This window comes from Panthera onca, chromosome A3 (genome assembly GCF_046562875.1).
Source record: "Panthera onca isolate mPanOnc1 chromosome A3, mPanOnc1 haplotype 2, whole genome shotgun sequence".
Taxonomy (NCBI): Eukaryota; Metazoa; Chordata; class Mammalia; order Carnivora; family Felidae; genus Panthera; species Panthera onca.
In genome coordinates, this window is record NC_138341.1 from 79594895 (window position 1) to 79613843 (window position 18949).

General features: G+C 37.0%; 1 protein-coding gene across 2 annotated transcripts; it reads left to right on the plus strand.

Moving 5' to 3' along the window:
* The first annotated feature begins 10 nt into the window (after window positions 1-10).
* On the plus strand, window positions 11-13151 carry MRPL30 (mitochondrial ribosomal protein L30). Of its 2 annotated transcripts, XM_060608499.2 has the most exons (7): window positions 11-126; window positions 4345-4422; window positions 6077-6157; window positions 10328-10474; window positions 10705-10778; window positions 10857-11016; window positions 12591-13151. In XM_060608499.2, exons 1-6 carry the CDS (start codon window positions 55-57, stop codon window positions 10987-10989), a joined length of 585 nt encoding a protein of 194 aa, XP_060464482.2. In that variant the 5' UTR covers window positions 11-54; the 3' UTR covers window positions 10990-11016; window positions 12591-13151. The 2 variants fall into 2 exon arrangements, with proteins under 2 accessions (XP_060464482.2, XP_060464472.2); XM_060608489.2 differs by lacking the exon at window positions 12591-13151 and having other exon boundaries at window positions 10857-11075.
* Window positions 13152-18949: the final 5798 nt, after the last annotated feature.

Below are 18949 nucleotides of genomic sequence, written 5' to 3' on the forward strand. Positions count from 1 at the left end.
TTTATGGCCTTGAAGGGGCGGGACTTGGCCGGAACTAAAGTGCCGGGGTTGACTATGAGTACGCTATATGACGGCCGGGTTTGTGTGTTGCGCTTCGTGGGCGCCCGTCTGCTCTGCTTCCCCTCGGTGAGTAAGGTCAGGCTGAAGAGTATTTAGGAATATTGCATTTTTGCCAGGAGTGGGTACCTGGGAACGCCGTGGAGATGTGGATTGATTTTCCTGTTGGATTCTGAGTTTGCGGGTCGTAATAACCTAAATGAATTTGCGCCCGTTCACTGTCCCTTGGGATCGCGAAAAGCCAGTGGTCGAGCGGATCCGGTTTCCCAGTTCCGGAGCCGAGCGGCTTGCTAAGCCCGGCTCTGGACCCGCCTAGGCAAGATAGTTTAGTGGGGCAGGGAATTCAGGGTTGTTTTGGCAGTTTTTGTGCTTCTGTTTATAACTAATTTCGGTTTCCCACTGGGGGTCCGCGTAACTTGAATTTTTTGTTAATGAGGATAAAAGCTTGCTGATTGCATCTTAGAAGGCAACACCTTCGGGAGTTTGCAGTTAAAATATTTACCATTTTACTAGAAGCTGTAATTTTGCAATCATGTTTTTGATCGCCGCCTACCCAGAGCTGCCTGTTTTGCATATTTTCGCCAACAGGCGCTGATGAAGACTGCCTGTTACTTTTTAGGCGTTAGGAATTAAACACTTTTTGCGTTCAGAGATATCGGTTAATTGAAAGGAAAATTCTATGTTGTGCGTTTTCAGTGTTTTCCTTCCTTTTGTCAGTAAGTAGGTGTCTAAAACTGTTCGGATATTAACTGGGGCAAAAAGTAGAAAATCACCTTGGTAGCCTTCCCCCCATGGGCATGTTAATATTTTACTGATAGCTTTCCAGAGTTTTTCTGTGTATACATATACAGTCACAGACATTTTCTTAATGGAAAAGGGATCATACTTCTCATGATGCATGTGTTTTCCTATTTTTGCAAGAGAAAAGCTACTGTACAGTAGAAGACAGTATAGTTGCTTCAAGGTCCAAGAGTTGTGTGAGTAATTATTACATTAACCTTTATTTTTTATTAAAACTTACAACTTTTCACTGTCACACCTTCTGAAGTCTGTAAATTAAACTTAATTCAGCAGAAATTGATAGCGTACCTACTACACAACAGGTGCTGCTCTTGGTAGATGCTTGGGATACATCTGTGAATAGATAGGGCACACCAAGAAAAAAAAATTTTTTTTTAATTTATTGTCCTTGCGGAATTAACATGTTAACTGGGTGGAGACAGACAGTAAGCAACAAACCTAACAAACTATGTTAGAAGAGAAGCGCTATGGAAAGAAAATCCAGTGGAGTGAGGAGTGCTGACAATTGTGGGGGGGTCAAAATGTTAAGCAATGGAATCAGGATAGACCCCACTAAGAAGAGATTTGAGCACCTTATTTTAGCAATAAGGGAACTAACTATATGAATATCAGGAGCATTCCAGGAGAAAAAACAGTCCAGAGGAGCTTGTCTGCTTGGCAACTTCTAGGACCTGTAAGGGTGTCAGTGTGTATCCAGTGAGCAAGGGAGCAGTTGGAGATGAAGTCCTAGAGGTAGGGGTTAAGGACTGGCTATTGCTCTGAGACATTGGAGGTTTTGGTTTTTTAATAAATAAGCTTTTTATTTTAGGATAACTTTAGGTTTACAGAAAAGTTGTGAAAATAGTAAAGTTCCTATATACCCACATCCTATTTCCCCTTTTATTAACATCTTACATTAGTATGGTACATTTGTTAGAATTGATGAACCAGTATTATTACACTGTTAACTAAAGTCCATATTTCATTCGAATTTTCTTAGTGTTTACCAGATGTCCTTTTACCCCATTTAGTTAGTAGTCATGTCTCCTTAGGCTCCTCTTGATTATGGCAGTTTCTCACTTTCCTTGTTTTTGGTGATCTTGACAGTTTTAAGGCAGTCAGGTATTTGAAGACATACTCCCATCATTTTGAGTTTTTAAGTAGTTCGTTTTCTAGTGCTACAAAGTGCTCCGGGTTCATCTTAATATATTCCCTGTGGTAGCCCTATGATTAGCCATTTCTCAAAGGAGCCCTGGTTCCTTTTATTAGAGAATGCTAAGATCAGGCGCTGAGTGTGTTCATTGCTACTGGGATGCCATTCAGCTAACAGAGCTAACCCGTGTGTATATATATATATATATATATATATATTCATACCTGTGATTATTTCTATATCCATCAGTATCTATATTAAGCTAAACATGAGCTCAAACTCTCAACTTGTGTCATTGGATCACATGGATTATTCTAGCTTTCTCCTCTTATATGTTACCTTTCACTTCAACAGTGAGAAACCTGGCTCATTGGAAGGTTTGGGGAAGAGGAGTTGACATGATTTGATTTGGGATTTTAATGAAATGGTTGCTGCTATGGAGAAGAGAGCTTATGGAAGTTGGACTGGAAACTGGAAGGCCCCTTAGGAGGCTTTTGCTGAAATCTAAATGATAAGAGAAAAGTAATAAAATGTGAAGCCAAATGAATTGGGTTAATATATAATGTTTAACTTAGGAGGAAGAAGTATGGTAGAGAAAATAATTTATCGTTACCTATTTGATTGCAGAGCCAGAGGATTAAATAAGCATCTCTTCTAAGGAAGCGTCGATACAAAATATATATAAACAACCAGCCAAGCAATGGCTGATGATTTGCACTAGATACTGATTTGAACTAGAAATTCTTATGCTGTATAGTAATCTTTGAAGTCTGAATGAGAGTTACGAAATTTAGATATACTTCTGAATTCTGAGTTGAGCAGACCATAGTTCTAACCCATTAATTGATTCAAACATTCATAAACAAACACTGGGTGCCTACTGTTCATCAGATACTGTGCTAGATGCTGAGAGTAGAAAATGAACAAGATAAAATTCTGACTTTCATGGCACTAAGGATTTAGTAGTTGACTCTTCTAAAACTGATGCATAATTAATTTTGAGAGACTGGTTTAGTTGCTGAGAATTTTTCAAAAGTCTTGGCTCTTTTGATGGGACATCTTGCATTGATTCCCACAACTTCATTGTTTGTCCACATCACAAGAAAGACTTGATGAGCTTGAGTGAGCCAGAATCTGGTGGATTCACCGAAGTATACAGCATTTACCCAATTTTAGTGTGTTAGGGTATTCTTATTACAACTTTGTAATAATTTCATAATAGCAAAAGCTACCATTTGTTGAGGGCTTCCTATGTACTAAAAACTGTTTTGGGTGTTTTTAGAATGATTCATTTGGAAGGTAGGTATTATATTCTGTCCTTTTGAAAAAAAATTGAAACACAAATTAACCTATGAAAAATGTACATGTAGTTCATAAACCTTATCTTTCTGCTTTTGTATATATCAGTATCATTGGTTGTAATTATTGCCTGTCTAAATAAACATGACTTTTTTACATCATAGAAGCAATGCATATTCATTAAGAATAGTTTAAAAATACAAGTATTCAAGAAAGAAAGTTATAGTTTACTTTTTAACAGAAAGGTATTATGATTTAGTGAAAATGCACTGGAGTAGGAATTAACGAGAATTGGGTTCCAAACTATATGCTCCTTGGATAAGCTGGATGCCCTTGGATTGGATTGGATTGAAGGTGGATGCCCTTCGAAATGAATGAATTTTCATTTTCCACATACATAGGCTAAGGTGGTCAATTCTAGAGGCACCTGGGTGGCCCAGTTAGTGAAGCATCCACCTCTTGATTGCTCAGGTCATGATCCCAGGGTTTTGGGATCCAGCCACGCACTGGGCTCCATGTTAGGCTTTTGTGATTCTCTCTCTCTCTCTCTCTCTCTCTCTCTCCCCAGCTGACTTGCTCACTCTCAAAATACATAAATAAACATTTTTTTCTTTTTTTCTTTTTTTTTCTTTTTTTTCTCTTTTTTTAAAGAAGGTTGTCAATTCTCATTCTAGGAGTCTGGATTTCTTCAGTCCCTTCTAGTCCTTTCATTTTGTGATTTTATAACAAAGCATTCTTTATCTGTGCTCTTTGGTGAAGAAATTAAGTAGTAGTGATTTCTTTGCCCATTTTTGTTGAATCAACCTAGTTTCTAACTCATCTGGCAAAAATGGAATGTGATTAATGTATAATTGCTACGTATGGTTTTGCTGAATTCTGAATAAAACATTTATTATAACTTCTTACTCTTATTGCATTAAAATAACTAGGATTTTACTGTTAAACTTCAGTCAAGTTTATAATTAACTTCTTTAGGTTTTTAATAATATGTAAGTAGGCACCTGTCCATTTCCAATACATATTTGACCCATGGATCTATTTTATGCTTGTCATAGCCTTTGAAGAGAACAGTCACCACACTCATGGCAGGGATTTTGCGCTCAATAGTTCAGAAGCCCCCAGATGGACTCCAAGTAAGTATTTCTTTTCAAGTATCATCTTTCTCTCTTTTTTTATTCCTTAAGAGTGATTTCTCTTTTGTAATTAACAAAACAAACAGGCAAGTTAAACTGTACAAGTTCCTTTTGTTATATAGTGTTTTTTAGTGTTGAAGAGCAGTTTTATTTATGATTTATGATCTGCTGTTTTATCACTAAAAATTTAAAAACACAAAAGATCTTTTCCTGGAGAACATGCTGGTAAAAAATGGCCACTGTTGATTCCCCTTAATCTTTTTAAAGTTTTAGGTTTTTCCCTTCAATTATGAAAAGAGTATATTTCCAATCATAGAAAAATATGGAAGAGCAGAAAGAAGAAAAGCCCTCTCCCAGAGATGACTAATGTTTGTATTTTCATGTAATTCCTTCTATTCTTTCTTACAAAAATTGTAGCAGTACAGCCTAACCCATTCATGAGGGCCAGAGTCTAGATACAGACCTGCTGCTGGCCATACATTGGTGCTGGCCAGTACATTGCCTTAACCTTAGATTAATCCTGTGTGGTCAGTATTATTTCCTTCTTAAATAGCTGAGGAAATTGACTCTCTGAGAGGATAAGTGTCTCATTTCTCACAAATGGTGAGCACAGAGCCAGGATTAGAAGCCCATGTTTTTCCTTTCTCTCCCTCATTCACTCCTACCTACTATCTAGTTGTTTGTGGATCTCTGCAGGACAGAGAGGGCATGAAAGGAATGATTATTGCCCATCCAGAGGGGAGTTTCCTGATGGGAAGGATTGGCAGTGAATCCTTTTTCTTTAGCAGACTGAGAGCAACAGGACTGGAAGATTGTAGAAAGGGAATAAGAAATAGGAACTAGGAGTGTTGGCATTGTAGGGACTAGAAAGAAAATTGGCAACTCCTTTTCTTTTACATTGTATTGATGAAGGTAAATTATTACATATTGTCTAGAGCAGGCGTTGGCAAACTATGGCCTGCAAGTCAAATTCAGTCCACCTATTTTTGTAAATCAAGTTTTATTAGAACATAGCCATGCCTATTTGTTTACATATTGTTTGTGGCTGCTTTTACCTTACAGTGGCAGAGTTGAGACTTGATAATGGAAACCATACAGCCGTAAAGCTGGAAATATTTCCTGTCTTGTCCTTTATAGAAAAATATTGCCCACCCTGGTCAAGAAGTCTATATTTGACTCATATATGGAATTTAAGAAACAAAACAGATGAACATAGGAGAAAAAAGAAAAAAAGAGAGGCAAACCAGAAAACAGACTCTTAACTATAGGGAACAAACTGAGGGTTACTGGAGGGGATGGAAGCGGGAGGATGGGCTAGATGGGTGATGGGTACTAAGGAGGGCACCTGTCGTGATGGGCACTGGGTGTTGTGGAAGTGGGAATCACTAAATTCTACACCTGAAACTGATATTACACTGAATGTTAACTAACTGGAATTTAAATAAAAACTTGAAAAAAAAAGAGAAGTCTATATGTGCTTTTTGCTTTATAATGTTAGTGGTAAGGTGAGATGTATTCACTTAGCTAAGGAGCTGAGATAAAGTTTTGATAATTATAGGTTAAATAAAAACAGACTTTTGTCACCTAAAAATTGGTGAGTATAGATTTCTGCACTAGCCAGAGTTTTTTAAAAAATGTTTTCTATCATGTTTAGACTGTAACAAAAGGTGTGGAGTCTCTCATTTGTACAGATTGGATTCGTCACAAATTTACCAAGTCAAGAATTCCAGATAAAGTAAGAACAAGGGTTTGGTGGGGTGGGGGTTAGCGTTACTATTTTTTTAAGCATGTTATGTTTTCAAATGGTACCTATTTGTGTAATATTGAAAACTTTTACATTGAATTATTTGTGGATGTCCATGGTAGTATAGAGTTTAAATAACACATGGTAGAATTTATCTAGGTAATGATTCTTTTTTTTGTTTTTTAATGTGCCACTGGCCTTTGAAGTAGTGGGATTTTATCATCTTAGTACCTGTTTATTCCTGCTTACGATTTTTGCCTTAATATTTTGTGTTTTCATATCACCATTATCCTCAGGAAAACAGTGGGTCTTCCTCCGGTTCAGACTCTGTCTCTGTGCTTCTTTGTGTTCACTTTATATATTGAGTATTGCAACTTGGGATCTTTGCGTTTTCTTTGCTATACTTATGTGTGCATATCATACTTTTGGAAAACACTGGCTAAGCCCCCTATTAACTTCCGTTTTATTTTGTTTAAATGAATAGACTTTATTTCTTACAGCAGTTTTTGGCTTATAGAAAAATTGAACAGAAAGTACAGAGAGTTCCCATATATTCCCTCCCCCAACATATATAGTTACCCTATAATTAACATTTTGTATTGGTATATATTTGTTAGAATTGATGGACCAGAATTGACAGATTATTATTAACTAAAGTCCTTAGATTGCATCGGGGTTTACTATCAGTGTTACACATTCTGTGGCTTTTGACAAATGCACAATGTCCTGGGTCATTAGCGAATCATACAAATAGTTTCATTGCCCTAAAAATCCTCTGTTCTTCACCTGTTCATCCCTCCCTCTCATCTCCCAACCCCTGGAAACCACTGATATTTTTCCTGTTTTTATAGTTTTGCCTTTTCCAGAATTTCTTATCGTTGGAATCATGCACACGTAATCTTTCAGACTGGTTTCGTTCACTTAGCAACATGCAGTTAAGGTTTCTTGACGTCTTGCCACCAGGGTTGCTAGCTTTTTGTTAACTATACTTAAAAGAATGATAAATTGTGAGTTAGCTAAAACATATCTGGATAGAATTAAGGAAAAACACGAATTTGAAAGATCAAGTTATTTTCCATTAAAGTGGCTGGGGACTCAGAAATCAAACAAGTTTCTGGAAATAATGAAAGTTGCATTTTTATAACCTGAGTTGTATGGCTATGCAGTTCATTTCTTTTTATTACAAATAATATTTGGTTTTATGGATGTACTGTAGTTTGTTTAGCCATTCATCTCCTGAAGGACATCTTAATTGTTTCCAGTTCTTGACAGTAGTGAATAAAGCTGCTGTAAACATTTGTGTGCAAGTTCTTGTGGGGACATAAGTTTTCAACTCGTTTGAGGTAAGTACCTAGAAATGCAATTATGCGGTTGATGGAATATATGGAAAAGACTACATTTAGTTTTTAAAGTCTGGGTTTTTTTGTGTTTTTTTTACCCCAATTTTTTGTATTGCAGCGAAATATATATACAGTGTACCATCTCAACCATTTTTAAGTGTACGTTACAGTGTTATTAAATACATTCATATTGTTGTGCAGTCATCACACCATCCATCTCCAGAACTCTTCATCTTACAAAACTGGAACTCTGTACCCATTAAATAATAACTCCCCAATCTCTTTTCCCCAGCCCTTGACAGCTACCATTCTCCTTTGATTTTTTTTTTTTAAGATAAAATAGTGTTACCATTGACTATTTTGACATCTTTAATGTGCTGGATGTTCTTATATCAGAAACCTCTTTATTTTTCAAGTCATGGCTTTGCTGCTGCTATGCTTTCCACAACTGTATTGTCTTGTATCTTTTCATGTTTCTTAGTCTGTAAAGTTCTAGAATAAAAGGATAGATACAGACGTTAGCATTCCTTTAAAATGTGTAAGGCGTTGATTTTGATTGTCAGCTGTAGCAAATATGAAAATTCAAACTTCATGGAAATGATTCTGAGATGTGTATCTTCAGCCCATGCCTATCTTCTGAACTTATTCCTGTATTCTCACATGTTCCTAGACCCTGCCTTGTGGATAATGCAGAGGTATTTCAGGTTAAACATATTTAGAATCAAACTCGTCTTACTTTCCCTCCAAACAACCAAATGAAATAGGATGCTCGTCCTGTATTAGTTATATCAGTTAATGCTACCATCCTTTACCTGATTTCCCAAATCAGGGCAGAGCTGTGTCCATCTCAACCCCTCCTTTTCCTCCATTCATCACAAATGCATCTATTTTACTGTCCAAAGTCCCCAAATGAGTCCCTTTTCTGTTGGAGCTACTGTAGTTCAGGCTCTTAAACCAGGGCTGCAAGTTTCCTGGTACCAGTCTCCCATTCCCACTTCATTTTGTCCTCTTATAAGTATATTCTTTCTCAGTCCCTTAAAATTGTAGTCATATTGCTTCAAGTCTTCAAGAGTTCTGTATCCCTTCTGGAAATTTCTGAAGGCTCAGCACAGTTGAGCAATTTAACTTCATCCTCTACATTGCTTTTCATGTTTTTTTCTACTTGAGCCACACATTTACCCTTGGTTTTCCCAGATATTTTGTGCTCTTTACACTGTTTCTTTAAATCTTTGTTTTTCTTCAGCATGCCTGCCCCATCCTCTGTTTACCACCATTCTTCTCACCCTGCATCTCTTCAAAACCCCTAGAAAATACAAATGAGCAAAAAGAGCAAAAAGACACCCTTAATCCCACCACCTGGAGACAGCTTCCATATTCTTTTCTGTTGTATGTTTTTAAAGATGTGAATCATCTCATGTAAAATGCTTCTTTAGCTGCTGTCTTCATTTAGCAATATAATGTGAGCCTCTCAGCAGATAAGTTTCTACAATATTATTTTATAATTAAATAATACCCTTTTTAGTCAAAGTGCCACCATGTGTGTGTGTCCGTGTGTCTATGTCCTTCCTTGGTCTGATTTCCCAGAGGTGATATGACTTGATCTAATGTCTTTGAGACCTTTACACATATATTAGTGTATGTATATGCACATACGTATATTACATGATTCTTAGAATCAGTTGTTATGTAGTGTATCCTGTGTACACACTCATGTATTTGGTACAGATGAAACAAATATGAGATCCTACTACACATAGTGGTGTGGAATTATTTTTTTCTCAAGAATGTATTATGGCCATCCTTCAATGTTAGTAGCTGCTAAGATAGTTAACCTTATTGGTTTTTATGGCAGCATTGTATCCCATGGGATACATCATAATTTATTCAGTTGTATCATATATTACTGGTTTTATTATTTTGTACTAGTTTTAATTCAGATGTATGCCTTGTAATTCCATTTATTCCAGTTATTCCATTTATTCCAGTTATTCTATGAGGAACATGGATGTGGCCTTTAAATTTTTCATTATTACAAATAGTATTACCATGTACCTCTTTATTTAGTACATTTTATATACTCAGGGAAGTTTTTTGTGTGATAGCTTACTAGAACCTTTTGAGTTTTTAGAGAATCAGTATTAATGTCAGCTCTCTTGAGCTGTTTCTGACCCTTTGTAGGCAGTCATTTGTACTAACATGTACTCATGTGTTGTCATTGTAAGCTTATCTTTGATGCCCTGCCTGAATGGGGTGGAGGGATGCTACTGTGCCCCGCTTATCTGGTGCTAATACAGTCTCCTGGCATTTGAACTCTTTAATGTCCTTTGGTTACTCCCGCTTTGCTTTTAAAACAAAACAAAACAGGGGCGCCTGGGTGGCTCAGTCGGTTGAGCATCCGACTTCGGCTCAGGTCACGATCTTGCGGTCCGTGAGTTCGAGCCCGCATCAGGCTCTGGGCTGATGGCCCAGAGCCTGGAGCCTGCTTCCGAGTCTGTGTCTCCCTCTCTCTCTGCCCCTCCTCCGTTCATGCTCTGTCTCTCTCTGTCTCAAAAATAAATGTTAAAAAAAAAATTAAAAAAATAAAATAAAAAATAAAAAAATAAAACAAAACAAAACAAAGCAGTCTTTGCCTGTGTGATTTTTTTTTTTCAGAGTATGCAATCCTTAGACTTTGTCTGAATAATCAGTTTGAAGATGAGGATTTCAGAAAGATTGGGGATGAGATCGTGACGTAGATTTTGGGGGGTGGTTAAGAAAGGAAAAGGAAATACATAGAAACTGTGTAATTGAAAACTTACCATTTATAATTCTTCTTTCCTAGGTATTTCAGCCTTCACCTGCAGATCATGAAAAATATGGTGGGGATCCACAGCACCCTCATAAACTACATATTGTTACCAGAATAAAGAGTACAAAAAGACGTCCATATTGGGAAAAAGATATAATAAAGATGCTTGGATTAGAAAAAGTATGCAGCTGTTTAAGTCCTCTTAAGTTAGTTGTTTAAATTTGCTTTAAATTTTATAATTTTTAAACTTTAAGGTACATTTTTATTACTTCACTCATTTAAATGTATTATTTAGTGTAATTTATTTGAAAATTTGATTCAGACAAAATGAGTTTCACCTTAACATTTCACTGTAACATGGGACCATCTGCTTTGAAATGGATCCATAACCCTGTTTCCTTTGTTTATAGGCACATACTCCTCAAGTTCACAAGAATATACCTTCAGTGAATGCAAAACTGAAAGTGGTTAAACATTTGATAAGGTTTGTTGTTTGTTACTTCAGCTATTTAAAAAAGTGTATTACCTAGTATAATTCTAAAAGCATTTTCTTATGTCACAGAATCCAGCCCCTGAAGTTGCCGCAAGGACTTCCGGCAGAAGAGGACATGTCTAACACGTGCCTCAAGAGCACTGGGGAATTAGTGGTGCGGTGGCATCTAAACCCTGTAGATCAGGAAGCAGTTAAGTCCTAATGCCAGAGCAGTTTCATATTTAAAAATGTAAATCATTTTTATTTAAAGATAGAAAGTGTTCTCATTAAAATATATTTTAAATTCTAGCCATTTTCACTGGCTAAACATGGTGTGATTTCTTCCTTATATAGGCTTGGAAGTTTCAGTGCTGGTATTTGATTTAACTCTCTTTTCTGTCTGATAGTTTCACTGCAGAATGGGCTGGAGTGGTATTGTTTAAACATCTGGGTTCAGATGTCACCTTAGCAGTCACCATTGACTTGTTTAAAATATTGTTTTCTCTTTTAATTGAATGCAACAAATTCCTTGAGTGTCCCTTTGAGTGAGCAGTGTGTTACGTGTTGGGGAAATGCACAGCAGACCAGAACATGGTCCCTGCCCATCAGGAGTTTAGTCTCTTGCTAGAGAACAGAGATTCGGCCACAGTCATTAAACATTGGGTGTAGCTAGATTGACTGCTTTGTGCTTTAGTGTCTATAAGTATATATGTAGAGTTGGCTGCATTTTATTCTTAAATTTAATACCAAAAATAGTATCTTTTTCTAATTATAAATCTGAATTGGCCCAAATTTTATTGATGTTCTTTGAGTTCCTAAGAAACCTCTGCCAACGGTTGAGGTAATATTTAAAAGATGAGAAAGAAGGGAGAAATCTTTTAGGGAGAATTGTTTTATTTCCTTTTTTTTTTTTTTTTTCTTTCCTATTTCAGATACCTGGAGGGGTTGGGAGAAGTAAGAATTGTGGGACAGGTTCAATAGTGGGAAGTTTTGTGGCAGCTAATCAAAGATGATGGTGAAGAATCTCTGAATTCTAGTTGCCTATTTCCCTTTGTCTTTTGTGAGGTTTAGTTTGGGCAACAATAACATTGGCATACTACTCATAATTTGTGTAGTATTCATCCTGTCATAGGTCTTGATGTTTTAGAGCATTCAGAATTGCTACCTGAAATGAGCCAGATATCATTAATTACTAAGCTTGAATGCAATTACAGTTTCAATTCAACAATTATGAAATATCTAGTATATGTAAGGCCTGGAGGAGACCTTAAAGCCAGAGGACACTAACTTTAGAGGGCTCATTCTAGTTAGAGAAACCTGTATGCTACAACAAAATGTGTCCCTGCTGGAGGTGGTTTGAGGATAGCTGTGTTAATAAAAGCTGGTCCCTGCTAATTTATTGCCATCTCTTTCACTATACTAATATTAATGTTTAAAATGGGGAAAAGAACATTGGTTAATTTTTACCCAAAGATTCTAATAAAGTTTAGGTAAGTAATTTTAACCTCAACAGTCCATGACTAGAAAAAAGGACCTAAATGTTAAGTTGAATATTTGTAAGTAAAATTGTCTATAAGGAGAAAAGTATAAGGCACACATGGGTATAAGCTAGTGCATTAGTTTTCTATTGCTGTGTAACTAATTACCACAAACCCAGTTGCTTAAAGCAACACGCACTTAATCATCCCACTGTTTCTGTGGGTCAGAAGTCTGGGCTTAGCTGGGCTTAGTCACTTACGGTCTCACAAGGCTGAGTTCTCCTCAGCCTTGACTGGGAAAGGATCTGCTTCCAAGCTCTCTCATTTCATTTGCTTGTGATTGTAGGATTCATGGCAAGTTGTTTCTTCAAAGGCAGTCAGTGTTGAAGAGAGAAACTAGCAAGATGTGTGCTAATGAGGGAGCACAAGGCAAGCTGACAGACCACAAACACCCCTACAACCCAACCAGGTGGGATATGTGTGATAATCCTCAGGCACTCCTGGCTGCCCAAGAACAAAGGAGAGCGGAAAACAAAAGGTTAACTGATAGAGATCATAGTCCTTCAGGACCTAGGTCTCCGCTAGCCCTCCACAGTGGGAAACAAAGGCAGAAGGAAATGGCAGAACTCCAGTCCCTTGTAACATGCAGCCCATTGACAAATACTTGAGGCTGGCAGAGTAAAATGTTTCTTTAGGAACACCCTACTGTCTTAATGTTTTGCTAGAAGGAAAAACAGCCTTAGCTTGACAATAGCTAGGCCTCCAGTGTCCTGTGAGTCTTTAGCATATGAAAATCTCCCTGGAAACTTCCCCTGGACTTTACCTCCCCCAACCCCATAGTATATAATCAGTCTTTCCTCATCGTCCAGGGCAGGGTGCTTAAATAAAATCACCTCTTTGCACCAAAGATGTCTTCAAGAATTCTTTCTTGGCCATGGACTCCGGACCCTGTGAACCCCACTAACACCTCCAAAAACCTCATCTTGTGCTATACTCTTAGGTAATCATGCAAATGTAGTCATGTACATTCCATCACCTTTGTTGCATTCCATTGGTTAGAGGCAAGTCATAAGTCCAGCCAAACTCAAGGAAGAGGGGAATTACACAAATGTATGACTGCCAAGAGGCAAGGATCCTGGGGGCCTCCTTAAAGATTACCTGCAAGCATGGTAAGTCCATCCCCAAGTAGACCCATGGAAATCCCCATATTGTCATTCCTTTGCTTCGTATCATTTCAAAACCTTTTAAGGACTTCTTGCTTAGTTTTGTCTTTGGGTCTCCGAGAAGTTACCTGAGCGCTAGCACTACTTTTAAGGACCATTCCAGTTCTCTTGACATCTTCTCAATCTAAAATTGCACCTCTTCCAGGGGCATCTTTTGTCCTCGCAATACTAATACTTAGCATCCTAACTAGCACAGTTTCACCAAGAGCAGTTCCACCAAGTGGAATTGCACTGGCCATTTTGAGGAGCTTTTGACACAAATAAGATGGTGCATTTAGGAGGTACCTTACAACAAAAAAAGCGAAGAAATCCCATGAAGAGATTATTTGTCCTGTTTTTCTAAAAAAGAGATAATTTTGCTTAATATAGGCGGTATCCTCTCCTTCCCAAACTTCCAGGAGTAACAAGTACTGGTTTTTTGATCACACAGCTTGATAAAATTTTCAAGGGTCCAAGTTACTGTCTAAACCATCTGTCACTCTTTATATATGTATATACATCAAAACTTTTCTGCATCTAAACTTTTCTCTCTTGGGGCTCCTGGGTGGCTCAGTCGATTAAGTGTCAGACTTCGGCTCAGGTCATGATCTCATGGTTCATGAGTTCGAGCCCCACAAGAGGTTCTGTGCTGATAGCTCAGACCCTGGAGCTAGCTTCAGATTCTGTGTCTCCCACTCTCTGCCCCTCCCTCCCTCATGCTGTCTGTCTGTCTGTCTCTCTCTCTCAAATAAATAAACATTAAAAAAATTTTTTTTAATAGATGAATAATTCTTCATATTCTGTTCTCTAATTTTCTTTATTGTATGGAGAAAAAATTTGGTCACTTAAGTTAAAGATAATATAAAGTGTTAAGAATGTTATATGTTATACTAATTGTTAACACTTTATATATTATAAACAATATAAATCAGGTACAATAATTACAGAGAAATACAAATATGTATGTAGCATAATGAATATGATTTACTCCTTATTAAGATGGTAAATTTAATATGTATACTTTTTTTTTCTTTTAAGTATTTGAGAGAGAGAGCGTGCGCTCACACAAGAGAGAGCAGGAGAGGGATAGAGAGAATCTCAAGCAGGCTCTGTGCTGTCAGCACAGAGCCCAACACTGGGGCTCAATGAACTGTGAAAATCATGAACTGTGAAATCATGAAATCATGGCCTGAAATCAAGAGTTGCATGTTCAACTGACTGAGTCACCCAGGTACTCCTACATCTTTTATTTAATATAATTATAAATTATACTTTTTTTTTAAAGTTTATTTATTTTGAGAGAAAGAAAGGAGAAGCAGAGAAAGAATCCCAAGCAGGCTCTAAGCTCAGCATAGACCTGAGGCAGGGCTCGATCCCATGACCATGAAATCATTACCTGAGTTGATACCAAGAGGTGGACACTTAACTGACTGAGCCAGCCAGGTGCCCCGGACAAATTCTATTGTAAAGCAATAGATACAAACTTAGGTTTATTAAATATAAATGTCCATGCCTAAATACATATAAAGGTATATTAACAAATTATTGCAATCTGCATGAATAATATAAAATAAAGGTAAAAATCAAGTTTGAGTAAACCAAGGTATTTTTGTCTAGAGAATCATTATTTCCTATTTTATTTTTTTAAATTTTTTAAGTAAATTTATTTATTTTGAGAGAGGCAGAGATAGCACAAGTAGGGGAGGGGTAGGGAGAGGGAGGGAAAGAGAATCCCAAGCAGGTTTCGCACTGCCAGCTCGGAGCCCAATGTGGGGCTCGAACTCACAAAACTGCGAGATCATGACCTGAGCCGAAACCAAGAGTCTGTTGCTAAACTGACTGAGCCACCCAGGCACCCCTTTTTCCTATTTTAGATACTTAGCACGTATCTTGTCCTCTCTCAAAACTATTCTTGATTTTGCCTTTCCCAAAGTCATACCCAAATTTGAAACAGTAAAATTATTAAGATGTATTTTATTCTTAAACTGTCTATGGATTTTCTTTCTTTTTTTAATTTTCTTTTTATGTTTATTCATTTTTGAAAGAGAGAGAGCACAAGTAGGGGTGGGCAGAGAGAGGGGGGACACAGAATCTGAAGCACTCTCCAGGCTCTGAGCTGTCAGTACAGAGCCTGACGTGCGGCTCAAACTCACGAACTGCGAGATCGTGACGTGAGCTGAAGTTGGGCACTCAACCAACTGAGCCACCCAGGTGCCCCTGCCTATGGGTTTTCTAAAGTGGCCATCAGATAACAAAGATTTGCTGTTCACCACATAAAAGTAAAAGCAGTAGGGATGATTGTCTAAAAATTCTCCAAACTTGAGTTCAAAATGATTATGAGCATTTTTGTCTACCAAACTTAGTATTGACAGAAATCTGACAACTTAGAAAGAGTTGATCTCTCTAGATTAATTACATATAAGTAAAGTCTATTAAATATCTTTTCATGAATATACATTTTTTCAAATTAAAAGAAATATGATTGGACACAAAGATACAATAACTACCTTCCAAAAGATTGTTTCCATTATTCTAGATTCACAAATTCTCCCCTCTCTCCACCCCCTTTCCTTTCATTACAAATCTGAACAAGCATTAGGGAACTGATTCAATTAAATGGAAATCATCAGAGGCCCATTGCTGTATTTAATCTTGTTATATCAGTAGCCAAGACATATACATCCACCTTGTTAAGAACTGTAGCAGCAAAAAAAGTGTGAAAGCTTCAGTTGATTTGGTTCTAGGGTCTCTACTACACTTAATAGTACAGACTCTTCCACTGACAACTAACTTGGTATTTTTTGGCGAGTCCCCTGACGTATGAAGTGTTGTTTCGGTCTCTTTATACATCACTGTCCAATACTGCAACACTCAAAACCCTATTACCTCTCTCCTATGGGTCTGTGGTGTCATGCATTAATCTAAGAAATTCAGACAAAAGGACCAGCCCTCTGACAGCATGGACCCTAAATACATTCCTGTTGGGATGTTAAATTATTTTTCCATTGTATTTATTAAATTCTCTGTCTGTTTAGTGTCTGTAGTCATGCTCATTCTACTCTTTTCCCTGAGGTTAAAGAAATCCTGTGTTTTTCTTTCTCATCTCAGGTTTGAGGAGTTACTACTTTTGTTCAGACTTGTCCCCCATGACACTTTGTCACTAAGATCCACATCTCATTTATTGCTTTGTTCTCTGGTTCAGAGATAATGGAGTTCTTAGAGAGGGTCTCAGAGCCACTGACAGGGACTGGTACTTTTATTAAGGCATTTTCTTATTTACAATACTAATTTGGTAAAATCTGCCTGAATGCCATGTTTCAACTTAGTACAATGCAAGAAACTACCTTTCCATAGGATGAAATATAGAATAGGACTTGGAAAGGCCCCTCAACCAAAAACTCCCTCCCATCACTGTTAGGGAGTCTGACATTCCTCTATTAGAAATGCAGTCATTTAAAGAAAAAGCAAAATTGTCTTTATTTTCAGATGACATAATTTTACACATAGAAAAATTCTAAAGACCCCCCCCACCAAAACTGTTAGATCTAATAAACAAATACAGTAAAGTTGCAGGATTCAGTCAACATACAAAAAACTCAGCGTTTCTATTAAATTATCTGAAAAAGAAATTGTTACAATCTCATTTACAATAGTCAAAAACAATAAAATACTTAGGAATAAATTTAACCAGAGAGGTAAAATATCTCTGCTCTTAAAACCACAAAACATTAATGAAAAAAAATCAAATAAGACCTAAATGGAAAGATATTCTGTGTTTATGGACTGGAAGAATTAATGTTAAAATGTCCACACTATTCAAAGGCATCTATAGATTCAATGCAATCTGTATCAAAATTCCAATGGCTTTTTTTTTTTTTTTTTTTTTACAGATATAGAGAAAATAATCCTAAAATGTACATGGAACCACCAAAGACCCAGAATAGCCAAAGCAATCCTGAGGGAAAGAAAAGTGGGAGGCATCATACTTACTCATTTCAAGCTATATTACAAAGCAATAGTAATCAAGCAGAATAGTACTGGCATAAAATAAATGTATAAACCAATAGAACAGAATCGAGAGCATAGAAATAAGCCCATGCATATACAGCCAACTATATTTGACAAGGGAGCCAAGAACACTCAATGGGGAAAAGACAGTCTTTAATAAATGGTGCTGGGAAACTTGGATATTCACATGTAAAAGAATGAAACTAAATCTTTATCTTAACACCACTCGCAAAGAATTAACTCAAAAGGGATTAAAGACTTAAATGTAAGACTAGAAACCATAAAACTAGAAGAAAACAGGAAAAAGCTTGACATAGGTCTTGGCAATGACTTCTTGGATATGATACCTAAAATGCAACAAAATCGATGAACAAGTAAGTGGGACTACATTAAAAAGCCTCTGCACAGCAAAGGAAACCATCAACAAAATGAAAAGACAACCTGTGGAATGGAAAAAAATATTTGCAAACCATATACCTGAGAAGGGGTTAGTATCCAAAATATATAAAGAGTCCTACAACCCAATAGCAAAATAAATAGTCCAATTTTAAAACTGGGCCAAGGGCCTGAATACACATTTTTCCAAAGGGGATCTATGAATGACAGGTACACGAAAAGGTGCTCAACATCACTAATCATTAGGGAATGCAAATCAAAACCACAATGAGTTATCTCATATTAGAGTATATACCATCAGGGGGCACCTGGGGTGGCTCAGTGGTTAAGTGCCAACTTTGGCTCAGGTCATGATCTTGCGGTTTGTGAGTTCAAGCCCCACATCAGGCTCTGTGCTGACCACTCAGAGCCTGGAGCCTGCTTTGATTCTGTGTCTCCCTCTCTTCCCCTCCCTGACACCGTTTGTCTCTCTCTCTCTGTCTTTCTCTCTCAAAAATAAAACATTTTAAAAAAAAGCTATCGTCAGAAATATAAGAGATAACATGCTGGCAAGGATGTCCAGAACATTGTTGGTGGGAATGTAAATTTGTACAGTCACTATGGAAAACAATGTGCAGTTTCCTCAAAACACTAAAAATTGAACTACCATATGATCCAGTAATTCCACTTCAGGGAATGTAATTGAAGGAAATGAAAACATTGTTGAAGAGAGATTCTGCATCCTAATGTTTATAGCAGCATTACTAACATAGTCAATACATGGAAACAACCAAAGTATACATCAACAAATGAATGGATAAAGGAATTGGGTATATGTGTATAACAAGTATTATTCAGCCATTAAAAAAAAAGGAAATCTGCCATTTGCAACAATATGGATGGGCCTTGATGGCATTATACTGAGAGTAGTCAGAGAAAAACAAATACTATATGATCTCACTTGTATGTGGAATCTTTTTATCTTAAAAAAAAAATTCATAGAAGAAAACATCAGATTTGTGGTTACCAAGGGTAGGAGGTGGTGGGATGGGGAATTGGATGAAGGTGGTTCAAGGTACAAAATTCCAGTTATAAGTACTAGGGTTGTAATATACAAGAC